General features: G+C 40.9%; 1 protein-coding gene across 10 annotated transcripts in view; it reads left to right on the top strand.

Annotated features, from left to right (window-relative positions):
• The window catches only part of ECHDC1 (ethylmalonyl-CoA decarboxylase 1), a 57,850-nt gene that overhangs the window by 20,120 nt on the left and 25,043 nt on the right, over positions 1-12,687 (top strand). The window contains exons 1-3 of one of the 10 annotated variants that reach the window (XM_056488814.1): positions 255-351; positions 6,705-6,926; positions 11,891-12,033. In XM_056488814.1, the coding sequence (XP_056344789.1) occupies positions 6,707-6,926; positions 11,891-12,033 (363 nt within the window). In that variant the 5' untranslated portion in view covers positions 255-351; positions 6,705-6,706. The other 9 variants (XM_056488816.1, XM_056488818.1, XM_056488813.1 and 6 more) reach the window with 9 other exon arrangements.

Genomic DNA, 12,687 nt, shown 5'->3' with positions numbered 1-12,687 from the left:
GGTGAAGAAGATATTTTTCCAGATAAATGTTTCAGCCATGCTACAAATACTTAAAACTGAGTCATCTTATGTATGTGTCTCAACAAGGACACAGAAAGACTAGCTCACATTTGCACATTGTTTTGAATATGCAAAGTACGTAGTGATCTCCATTGAAACCACGTATTTCCCTTGATCTGGCTTCTGGCAAAACCGGGGGTAGGGCTGTGTGTGCCCATTTTATGCCAGCCTCAAGTTTACACAATTACAGTTTGATGCCAGGGTAGTCTCAGCTGCCAGAGCTGGGTACAGGTGAGCGGCACCTGGAGCCGAGGAGGCACTGCTGGACAGAGCTCCCACTTAGGCTGACAGGTAAAACAGATGGATGTGAAAATGGGGAGCCCAAGTGTCGCCTTGTGGCGATGGGGACAGGGAGCTAACATCTGTCCTGCCTGCTGCACAACACCAGCACAGGAGGGGGGTCCGGCGCTCCAGGCTGGGCCATCCCGGCAGCTCGTACCCAAACCGGAGCCACCTGAGAGACCTTGTCCCGAGCCAGCGGAGAAACCAGGATCTGTAATTACCCTGACCCGGACAGAAACACACGGCTCGCTTTTTAGAGATGGGTACGATCGCTGCAGAAAACAACAATAATGACAACCTGCTTACACAGTATTTAGCTGCCTCGGAGCTGACAAGTATCGTCTGCTTCAAAATTACTCAAATTCAGGCAGAGCTCTCGGTGCTTGGGGCCATCTTTCTATGAATGCGGTATGAAGACCTCCCAGCTCCCGGGGCCCGAAAGGCTTTAAGCCCCTTTGCCGGGCGCGGGCAGGCGGCTGCAGCCCGGCCCGGAGGCCGCGGCAGCGGTTCCCGGCCGGGCCCTTTCCCCGCAGCACCGCCCGCCTCCGCTGCTCCGCGCCGCCGGGGCCAGGTCAGTGCCCGGCCCGGGGGCTCCGCTGCCCCGCCGGGGCCAGGTCAGTGCCCGGCCCGGGGGCTCCGCTGCCCCGCCGGTGCCGGGGCCAGGTCAGTGCCCGGCCCGGGGGCTCCGCTGCCCCGCCGGGGCCCGGTCAGTGCCCGGCCCGGGGGCTCCGCTGCCCCGCCGGTGCCGGGGCCAGGTCAGTGCCCGGCCCGGGGGCTCCGCTGCTCCGCCGGGGCCCGGTCAGTGCCCGGCCCGGGGGCTCCGCTCCTCCGCCGGGGCCCGGTCAGTGCCCGGCCCGGGGGCTCCGCTGCTCCGCCGGGGCCCGGTCAGTGCCCGGCCCGGGGACTCCGCTGGCCCGGCCCCGCGGCCCTCGGGGAACAAGGGGCCTCTGCGGCAGAACGGGGCTCCGAGGCGGCGCGGGTCCGGGGCGGCCGCGGGTGTCCCGGTGCCCGCGGGGCCTCGGGCTGCCCGGGGCAGAGACGAGGTGGCCTCGTCCGTGCTGGAGAGGTCGGCGGTGCTTCTGCATGGCCCTGACACCTCGGGTCTCGCTTTGGAAACAGCCGGTCACAGGGCTTCGGCCGTGCTCGGCACTGAGCCCTGCCTTGATGGTTGAGCTAACATAAGTAATTTGGAAAAAAAAAAAAAGTGTTAGAAGAGCTTCCCTAGGTCAGACCACGTGTAACAGCGCATTTTGGCATCGCAGGTTAGCAACAAGAAATGTCTGCTGGGAAGTAGCTTCCACCCCTCGGCGCATTGATTCTTCACATTGTTCCCGGGGTGACACCGTGCGGGGAGGCTGCCATTGCTTCCCGAATTTCAGAGTGTGCAGCCAAGGAAGCCAGTGACAGGCAGTCATGGTGTGGTGCTGCTAGATCCCAGTGCTGCTCCGTGGGGTCAGGAGAATCGTGGCTGTGCAGGCAGTTCAGACCTCGGTGTATGGTTTTTGGTGTTGCTGTCGGCAGGAGCATTTATGCGTGGTGATGGTGGTGGTAAGGAGGGAATAGTAAAGGACAGTGAATTAAGTGGAATTCAGCATACTTCTTGTCTACAAAAGTTACAATTTTCAAGACGACCATTGGGAAAGCATCGGTATTTGCAGTTACGGCTAGAATTGAGTCCATGCTTTTATGGCTCAGAATTTGGTGACTGAAAGGCACATAGTTGTGAGTTGGTGGTGGTTGTTTTCATTCCTATGAAGTTGTGCATCTGCCCTTCTTAAACGTCTCTAAAACACACCTAGTGGACAATGAACTTAAAGGTGTTTTCTGTCACTGTTATAAAAGCTCCTTTGATGACAGGTGTGAAGAGAACCTCTTCGGATCAAAGCATTAAAAAATAAAGGGCCCGAGTACTTTTTGCGGAAAATAACAGATTCTTGCCCTCTGCTGTGAAACTCAAAATCTTTTACTCACCATGGGACAAAAATATGATGTTTTTAGGTAGTGTTGTCTGTATTTATAGAAAGACTTTCTTTGTCAGCTGTTTTGCATCCCTAAATATCGTTATTTTTCTGTGGACTTCAGTATGTTTCCTTGTGATTTGTTTACTATTCTTCAAAATAATTAAAATGTGGTTCAAAGATAATGTAATTGTTTAGGGATAGAAAGACAATTCATATCTAAACTCTAGCCTACAGGGATCATTAAAAAATACTAAACTAAACAAAGAACAAATAGTTTGGAAAGTCATAGCTTGCTATGCCCAGTAATGGGCTGCTCAGTAGCAATGAAAATAGCAAGAAAAAAAAGAGGCAAAAGAATTGAGGTGTAAATGATCAGCCATCTTAAAACTGAAACTGCAGATAAGCATTTTTATTTTTTTTTTTACTTACTGTGTTAAACGGTTACCTGCCCCCCCCCCCCCCCCCAGTTAATTTTTATTTCCTGTGTATGTTCCGTGATGCTTTTTCAGTCAGTTAATTTGGACATGTTGTCAAGGCCTAAATCTTTTGTTCTCTCAGCAGTAATACACAGACTAAAAAATTGTAGTTTAAAATACCAGCTACTTTTAAAGCCTGTTTTTTAGAGGAGTCATAAGGCTTTTAAAGTAACTTGTTGAACTGGAGGGACTGTTGATCCCATCTAACTTGTCTGGTGCAAGTATCAGACAATATATTAAAAATTTGAAGAGGGCTCATCAAATTTGAGAGCCATGACATTTTGAGAAAGGCATGAGGGATCAGTCCCCTAGCTGGGGAGGCAGAATTTCCCCAGCTCCCCAGCTTTGTTTAGTTTCTGTGTTTGCAAATTATGTTTTGTCAGTAGGTTTTCTGCTGCTGATCCCTTAGCATGCTTATAATCTGCTCACTGCTTGCTTTCAGCAGTGAGAAAGTCAACTGGAGAAGAGACTGCCTTCAGCTTGCTTCATGTGGTAGTTATTAGAGTGGGAGAACCTGTGGGTCAAGGTGTTGAAGTTAGTCTAACCCACGAATTATGGAAGGAAAGTAGAGAGATGGATAAGTGGATGAGGTAGGTGGAGGGCTTTGTAACCTTCAGGGGTTACAAAGGGTGGTGACAAGCAACTGGCAACAGAGGAATCCTTCGTGTGTCCTCTCTCCACCTTTCTTGTGTCTGAAGGCAGGTCTAGTGATTCCTCTGCACTGTGATACTAAGCTGGCCTCCTTTTGTTTTTGAATCTCTTCTCTTTGTCCAGCACTTTCCAGGCTTTCAGTCAGTTGTTAATCTCAACCCTTTTTTTTTTTTTTTTTTAATTTTTTCTTTTTTTTTTCTTTTTTTTTTTTTTTTAACAAATGGGCTGTTTTCATGCTTTGTTTCTTCATCACTGCCTTTTCATCTGCTTTCATGCAATAAGGTCAGTTGTGCCAGCCCTCAGTACTGGTCCACCCCTTGCTTTCCATTAATTGGCTGCTGCAGGAGCCTGATGAAGCATCTGCCAGTCACGGTCACTGCTCCCTAGTATGGGTGAATGCCTTCTCAAGTGACTGGTAAGACATCCAGACGTGGTTGAATTGTGAATCATCTCAGTTCACATTTTCTAGCTCTTCTTCCCTGTCTTTGCATTTCTGTGCTTGTTGCTGAAATTGCAGCTGCCAAAGGTCTTCATCAAGTCAGGTTCTCTTGTTCTTCTTAACCAAGTGCCTTTGATGCCTTTGGCAGTGTCACAAAAGTGCCTTCTTAATTGTTAAATGCCATTTGATTATTTTCTCCTCCCTGAGATTTATTTTGTGGATTTTGTCTGTTGAACATATTTCTGTTATGCTTAATCTCAGTATACTTTCATCCAAACCCAGAAATTCAGTTGATGGGTTTTTTTCCAGTGTCTATATCTGCACATTACACTTGTCACATCCTGCCCCAGATGAAAGGGAATGCTTATTTCCCTCATGTTTTGAAAACACATCTCTGCATCTTTTTTTTCCTCCCAGTTTCTTTTTCCCTCACTTGTGTTAATAATTCAGTCATCATTTTTCAACTGGAATTTTCCTTGCTCGTGTATTTTCACTTGCAGGTTTAACTTGCTTTGTAGTGCAGTGTTTCTTGTTTGAGCATACAGCTCCTAAGATTCAGTTCTCTCTCTAATTGTTCTACCCTTTCTTCTAGAAAGTTGCTACTTACAGCCCTTACCTTGTTTTGGCCAGATATCTTTATGTTCAATGACAGTTGCAGCTGACAGCATTGCTGGAGGTTGCTGTTTGATACATCATGTGTCACAAGAAAAATTTGGGTTGCAACAGAGTAGTGGTAAATGGCAAGGGCAAATACGCTTGTTCAAGATTTACTTATTTGCCAAAGAATCTGCTCAGTTAGGGACTAAAGATGTTGGTGATATGCCTGTTTTATTATTGGTGTTATTACTGTTTTATTAACATGGTGAGGTCTGAATTTTTCCTGGACAATTGCCAGAGGCTGTCAGAAGGCCTTTGATAATCTGCATGCACAAAAATACATAGATTGTGAGTGCCTGCATGTAGATACATGTACTACTCTTGTAGATACATGTGCTGCTCTTGCATAATGTGTGTCAGTCCTTTGTACTGAAGTGCTGGCGTTCAATGTGTTTATATTAGCCCACAGTCTGCTACCCCACAGGCAAGGGTGTTACAAAACCACTTGAGTGCCAGAGGGGATTTAAACTGTTGTTTCATGTAAGAGGTATAATAACTGTGGAATGAACAACTATTGATGTCCATACTGTTGGACTCTCTCTTAGTTGTCACCAGTGATATATAAAGCTGTAGCACTTAAAACATATGAAAGATGCTAATTGACCACTGTTATTCCTATACTGTCTACTGTCTATATTCCTGAACTAGATATAATTATATTAAACTGAAAATCTGAAAATTGTAGTGTTAATAAATATCTCTTGGCTCGTCCTACAACATCGTGTTATTGCAACATCTTTCTGCAAAATACCGAAATAATTGATTGCAGTCATGCAGTGGATTGTGAGTGCTCTGTACTGACTGAAATTTTGGATGTTGTTTGTTAGATATCAACAGAAATCCCTTTAGACTGAGAGAGCTTTAGCTTTTCCTATTGTGCTTTCCCTGAGTGGTTAGCTCAGTCAGACTGAGCTGTTAAAATAATCTTTTTTTAATTAAAAAATAGGATTGGGCACTCACCGGTACTGTAGGAGATGGTTGTAAAGAAAATAATTCAAAGATTATACCTTGCATGAGTCATTAATCATGAGTCATGATCAGCAGGCAGTGGTGTCCAATTTGTTTTCTAATCCTGCACTTGCTGCTGTTATTACCATAGTGATAATATTAAAGAGCTGCTAATGCATATAACCACACAGTTGAAAATGACAGACTTTTTTTCCATTTGAATAAAATTTCCATATCTTAAGTCTGTTTTGCTCAGTATATTTCTTGTCATGAGAAATTCAATAGTGAGTAAAAGTCATGAAAAAAGTTTAAGTCATTAAGTGGTTAAGTTAGCAGAACAGCCTTTTCTTCCCCCTCTCTTTGCTTTCAAGCCAGTTGCTGGGGCTTCCCAGAGAATTCCAGCTAGTCTGTTTTTGTATGAGAATTGGGGATACTTTTTAATCATTAAAAATTGGGAGCTGATTGTTCAAGGTACACTTTACAAGGAAAGGCTGCACTGTCCATGTGTTTCATGTTTGTTCTCTCCTGAGCAAAAACTAGTAGCTGGATGGAAAGTTTTATTGCACTAATATATGCTGAGGAATGACTACTGAGGTTTTAGAGGAAAGGGAAGGCTGCCTCTCTCTTGAGAGCCTGAATATAAAAAGAATCAATTAGGAGAAATGAGCTTTGGAAACCCATTTTCACTCTTTAAATAAAAATTTAAAAGCTCTGAAAGAAGGTAGCTGAGTGTTGCAAATATTAGAATGTGCATAGATGGAGAGTGTTTGGGTGCAGCAGCAGTCAGGGAATCTTTTTTATGGAGTAATGAATTTTGTGTTCGATTGGATTTTAAACCTGAATAAATTTTGTAGTTAGTTTTATTAGTTTACACTTTGGAAAAGTTTGTCATTTAAAAGTTTATCACAGATTAAAGCCTTGTTTGTCAACAGATAATAAAATAATATTCCTTTACAGTTTCTTTTATAAAGTATTTTGAAAGCTGCTAATATCTGTTTTAACTACTAAAATCACTCCATAAAACTCTTTCTGGTAACTTTGTGGGGATAAATTCAAACTAAGAATTTTGCAAATACAGTTTGCAGTGATTTTTGTCAACTGTTGTGATTGTATCACCTTTATATTAGTTTCTGCTGTCATACTTTCCTCTTTTTCAGAGGATTGAAGTGGGTTTCAAAGGAAGTTTCCTGATTTTTTTTTTTTTTTTTCCTTCACTCCATGTATTTCCAGAAATGGCCCTTGCTCTGTGGAAGAACTTACTTCAGACTACAAAGAAAAGGATACTACAACAGAGGAGGTTGTCACTGTATAATGATGCTCATGGCTATGAAGAAGAATTGATAAAGAAGAAACTTCAACAGTTTTCTGGTGGATCCATCAACCTTTCCAAAGAAGACAATGGCATTGGAATACTTACTTTGAATAATCCAAAACTAATGAATGCATTTACAGGTATTAATTAGTTGATAGGATTGCTGGTTGGTTTTGGTTTTTCTCTTGTTCAGTTACCTGTTTTGACATTTTGCCTGTAGGAAGTGAAACACTCTGCCTTACCATGCCTTAGTTAAAGGAATAAACATTTAAGTTTTATTCAGATGTGCAGCAAATGTGTCCAGTTTTTTGTATAGTAACTTTGCCATAAATGTCATAAGAATCTAAAAAATTCTCAATGACACAGGGACTGTCTCACAGAAGGTGTACTTCTCCCCGTGTTGTTCAACTGCTAGCACAATTCTGCCACTGGGCTTTTTCTTGCATCTCCTCTCATTTGTCATCACTGCTCTGGAAATAGGAAAGGCATTTTTGTGGGCATGAGAAGATGCCACCTCTCTTTTGCAGGTGATATAGAGAAAAAGACTGTATTTACTTGTTTCTTTACCTAAAGCCATCCCTGTACATTAAACTTCTGTAATTCTGTCTTTCCCACTCACCCAAACTGAATTCCATTTGTTCATTTGCCTTGTATCTTAAATATCAGTGACTGGTTAATTAAATAACAGATGAGTTGGGTATTCTCAGCTGTTGCAGGTCAGTGATCTATTTAATATTTTTTTACACTGGAGAATACTTAAGTATCAAAACCAAGTGCCCTATTTTATTAATCTTGTATTATGAGAGGTTTTTGTTCTCCAAATTGAGTATATTTGTGGTCTCCTCTTAATTATCTAGATTATTCCAATTTATGCCACTCTCTTCAGATATGAGTGGCACAGGTTCAGGGTGTGAATCTGCCAGAGCTGGAGCTGTGCATAAGCCCTTACTGTAAGAATGTTTTTATCTGTTAATGTTTTGAAGTGGATACATTTGCATCATCTTGCCAATTTCTTTGTTGCTATTTTGTCTTCCTGCCCAGTTCTCACTGTTCCTTTGCTGTGAGAAAACATTTTGCAACACACTAGCACAGTGTACCTTTTACATGCAGAATGTTGATCTATTCTTTGCACTGGTGATTGTTAGCTGAAAGGAACCTTAAGACAGCAGAATTGGTGGTAATGCACCTAGATATTTCTGCCTTCTCTTTTCTTTAGCTTAAAAAACTCATGTATAAAATCATTGCCTAACTGAAGAAGTTATAGCTAAAAGATGTTAGCATAGAGATTGTCCTTCTGCATGCCTCCCTGGCAGCGTATGTGCTCTGATACAATCATAATTACATTGTTGTTTCTCCTTTTTCTGCAGATTGGTTTCTATTTTTGGCTCAGAATTGTGCCATGTACACCTTGCAGACTGTGCTTTTAGCTTATTTGTTGTGGAAGTTAAAAGGGGCGGAGAAATGAGCTGTAACAGCAAAAGGAGAGAGCAAATAGGGGTTTTCTGCTCTTTGAAGATCAGCAGTAATAAAAGTCAAATTGCTTAAACCAAACTTTGATAAAAACTTGCAGATATGTTCTCTGTTTTCTATGTGCTTGGCAGGAGGGGCTCAGAAGTGATTGGTGTCAGTGCTGAGCAGGTGCAGCTGCCATTTAGGTGATGGATAGCTGTTCTTTGCCTGTATAATGTTCTCTGTACACATCTGGAGTCAAGCAGACATTAGCAGACATTTTCTCTCTGGCTCTGTTAGTTGTCTGTAAAATAATCTCTCCTCTCCTTACAGGACTGCTGTGAAAATAACTTATTAGTGTATGTCAATTAGATACTCTAGTAGCAAAGAGGAGCTACTGAGGAAATTAATAGCTCTGTCTTTGTTGTGGATCCTCATTAGCATATAATAAATGAGCTGTGGGATCAGGAAGTTCTGTTTTACAGCAGTGTGTAGAGCCCTGTAGAGAGCTGTACTCCATTTTGCTAGGCAATAGCCGCAAAAAATTGCTCTGGAAAATCTTACTGTCAGTTCAAGAGATGTTGCTTCCTTGTGCTGTACACCTCTGCTAGAGAGTTTTGTTTTTATGGGAGGGAGAGTAGAAGCAAAATCAGGCTGGCCCCTTTGCTGCTGCAGTGAATGGTATGACATCTTAATTTATACTGATCTTAATTTCAATTTCAACATTATCGTCTGGAAAATGCAGTTGCTGAGAAACTACTGGGAACTTAATCCTTTGCCTTCAGCTGTGTATCAAGTAATACTCTTCAAGGGGCAAGGTGGGGTGTGCAACCCCTGAATTGCCTCAGCAGAACCTGGTTGATTTCATCAGCCAGAGCCTGTCGATACAGATACCTCCCCGTGAAATTCTTTTGATTCTGTGTCTCAGAGCTTCTGAGTAGTGGCAGATGTGAATATATATATCCATGCACGCTCCCTCTGGAAAGCTGCAACACATTACTAAACTGCTAAGGGAAATTCTATTTTCCAGGCATTTACTTTACACAGCAGTCTTTTTTTTTTTTTTTTATTTATCTCAAAGGAATTATGCTTATTCTAAGCTTGAGCAACTCATGAAATCAAAGACAGAACAAAATCGTTGGGAAATTACTAATGGGTGATATGGAGATCATTATGCCTTTTTTTCTCTTCTTAATTGGAATCTGATAGCCACCTGTTTGAAGTGGTCTTTTTGGAAACAAATGCTAATAATGTCAGTTTAAGCCTGGTAGAACCAATTTCAACAACCCAACCTCTCACTGAAATAAACTTGAATGTAGTTTAAAAGAAAAGAAAGCCAGCCTGTAGGAATTAGAAAATAATGATGATAATTATAATTTTCTAGTGTTTACTTGAAAATATTTATCCTCAGATTATAGTTGATGCAAACAAATTGTTATTTATTATTAATTCTGTAAAGAGCATGAACTTAGTTGTATCAAATACTGAAAGACTAGGATTGGCAAAATTAGGATTTGCTTTAATGTTGTGCTCTCTTCATTATAAGGAACATCAAGAACTATATCTTTTGGTAAAATGATAGTTCAGTGTGGTCAGGAATGGAAAAGAGCCTCTAACAGGAGGATAGAAGAGGCTCTGGCCAGTGTCTCTTGCCCCCTGCTATTGCATGTAACAGGCTCCTATGGATCCTGCATTTTTTCTGGTTAACTGGATTTTTGGCTTGGAACACTCTGTGGAAAGGCTCTTCAATACCTCACTGCTTTGCCTATTAAAAGAACCACAAACAGTGGTTCTGCTATATTTGACCTTAGCAAAGCTTGGATGCCAGCCCAAATACCTTTCTGTTAAGAACACTATGAAAGCAGATATGCAATAAGTAGAATCCATAGGGTTAATGCACACCTGTTTGAACAGCAGCATTTCCAAAACATTGTTGTTGAAAAGTTGTTGAGTGTGCCATCAGGTAAAGCATATCAAATGAAGACTCACAAAAATTGCATCCAGGCCTAGTTCTGCTCAGTATTTTCATTCCTGGCTTGGATGATGAAATAGAAGTTGAACTGCTGAAATTGTCAGATAACCCCACATTAGGAGAGCTTGCAAGAATACTTTTTGGAGTAGAGGAGAGGCATTCAGTGATCTTGATTAGCTGTTACAAAGATTTCAAGATCAACAGAGTGAAATTCAGTGAAAGCAAATATAACGTGCCACATACAAAAAGCATGACCAAATTATAAATACAGAAGGGAAAGCAACTCACAGAATGCTGGGATTTTTTAAAGGATCATAATATGGACTTGACAGTGGGTAAAAAAAAAACCCAACCCAATGCTATTCTGGTATATAATATGTAATGTCCACTTAATTATTAACCACCTCAGAAACATTGTCAAACTGTGTTATTTCAGTGGCTGAGACCAAGCCTAAGGGGTAAGTGCTTGACTGAGTGCTCATTCTTGATGTGATACTGGGTAGCTTACTTCATAATGAACTGTAAGGAAAAAAAAAACAACAAACCAGTAAGAAAATGTAAATGTCCAATGGATTGACAGCTAATGGTAAATTTCAGAAGAGGATGAGTCCTGTGCATGCAGGCATAGAGTTAGAAAAGCAGCATTGTTGGAAGAAGACGGAGTCCTTGAGAGTATTAATTGAAAGCACGTTTCTATCTGAAGAATGTAGAATGAAGAATGTAGGCCTGTCCATCTAAATTCTTGTCAAAGAAAAGCTGAGAGTGTCATCAACCTTTTGTGTATCCTGCTTTCTGAAATTAGTTTCTGTAAATGTGTTCTCTTAAGCATATAACTGGGCAGAGTCATAGTCATTCAGAGAGGAGGAGCTTTAAATTAATGCAGGTACTTTCCATTGCTGTAGGAGATGCTGCAGTCTAGGATGAGCTCTAGAAACAGGAGTTTGTAGAGTTCCATGTCAGGAAGGGTACTTAAGAAAATATGATGTTTATGATGTTTTATGGTGGATTGGATGTTTAAACAAGAAATAAAAAGCTAGTACTGTATGATGATGTACTTTATAAACAGAGTCTTTTCAGAGAAGAACCTTTGTTAACATTGACTGGTTGTGTCTTGAGCCCACCAGGGACATGATTCTTTTCTATTCTGTGCCAATTGTTTGAGCAGGGAGGAATGTCTGTAACTTCAAAATTACTAGCTGGACAGATCTGGATGGATACATATAAATTCATCTGTCCTTAATGTAGGAAATTGCAAGCAAAAATAAATCAGGTAGAGGGGATTTGTTTTTGTTTGGGTTTTTTTTTTGTTTGGGTTTTTGTTTTTTTTTGTTTTTTTGTTTTTTTGGTTTTTTTTTTGTTTTTTGGTTTTTTTTGTTTTTTTTGTTTTTTTTTTTTGTTTTGTTTTGTTTTGTTTTGTTTTTGTTTTTTTGTTTTGGGGCTTTTTTTTGAGTGTAACAGAAATATCCTTCATACAACACATCCTTTGGAATTTTGGGATGTGGATCCTTGGAGGACAAATGTATGTTGGCGATTGTGTGTAGGATTTAAGGTTATACTTTCACTTGTGATTTTAAGCCCATCACTTTATTAACTCTAACTTGGTTTTGGTGGTGGAAAATGTAACAAAAAACATGACGGTGATAATTTTCTATTAAAAACTTTGTTTCTCCCCTCTTGTGGCAGGTACTATGATGGTGGAACTCCAGGAGAGGGTTACTGAACTGGAAAACTGGAAGGATGGTAAAGGTCTTATAATCCATGGTGCAGGAAACACTTTTTGCTCAGGATCTGATTTGAATGCTGTCAAAGAAATATCCAACTCCCAGGTGAGTATTAATACACACTATTGTTTTGGAGAAAAATTAATTTTTTGAGATTCTTTTTAGACAGAGGTGTTGCACTACCCTTCTGCTACAATTTTACATGCAAGTCACAGAATGGAGCTTTAATGGTCAAAAAAATGCTGTCAGGCCCTTCAAGCCATTATTTAAGTGTTATTGTAAGTGATTCATAACTCTAAATTTCTACATTATATGTTCGTTTTAGCCTTTTCTTTTAAAAATGTCATTTCAGTTTTTCAAAGCAGTATATGGTGAATTTACACGTCAGATAAGCTGTGCTGCTGTAGTTTGACCTTTAGAAACAGATAAAAGTAATAATTTCTCATATTCTTAAAAAAAAAAAAAAAAAAAAAAAAGAAATTTAAGTAGCATGGCTGCTATTACAGAAGGGTTTCTATTTTATCAAAACTGTGCTTGGACCTGCATGAAATGGAAGAATAGATGAAATTCTTGTGCATGAAGATGTTGGGGTTTGATGGCAATTTTTTGCTTATGCCACCCATTTGGACAACTTTAACTTGTGCTGCAGTTCTTTCTGTGGATTAATAAGTGGATTTGGCAATATGTGAAATAGGGTTTTGCCAGCTGCCAGGGAAGAGGGTCTTCCTGTGCTGCTCTTACACCTGGTAATTGTGGTAA

The sequence above is a fragment of the Oenanthe melanoleuca genome, chromosome 3 (genome assembly GCF_029582105.1).
Source record: "Oenanthe melanoleuca isolate GR-GAL-2019-014 chromosome 3, OMel1.0, whole genome shotgun sequence".
NCBI lineage: Eukaryota > Metazoa > Chordata > Aves > Passeriformes > Muscicapidae > Oenanthe > Oenanthe melanoleuca.
The sequence above is the reverse complement of the archived record's forward strand: the minus strand, read 5'-3'. Positions and strand labels throughout refer to the sequence as shown.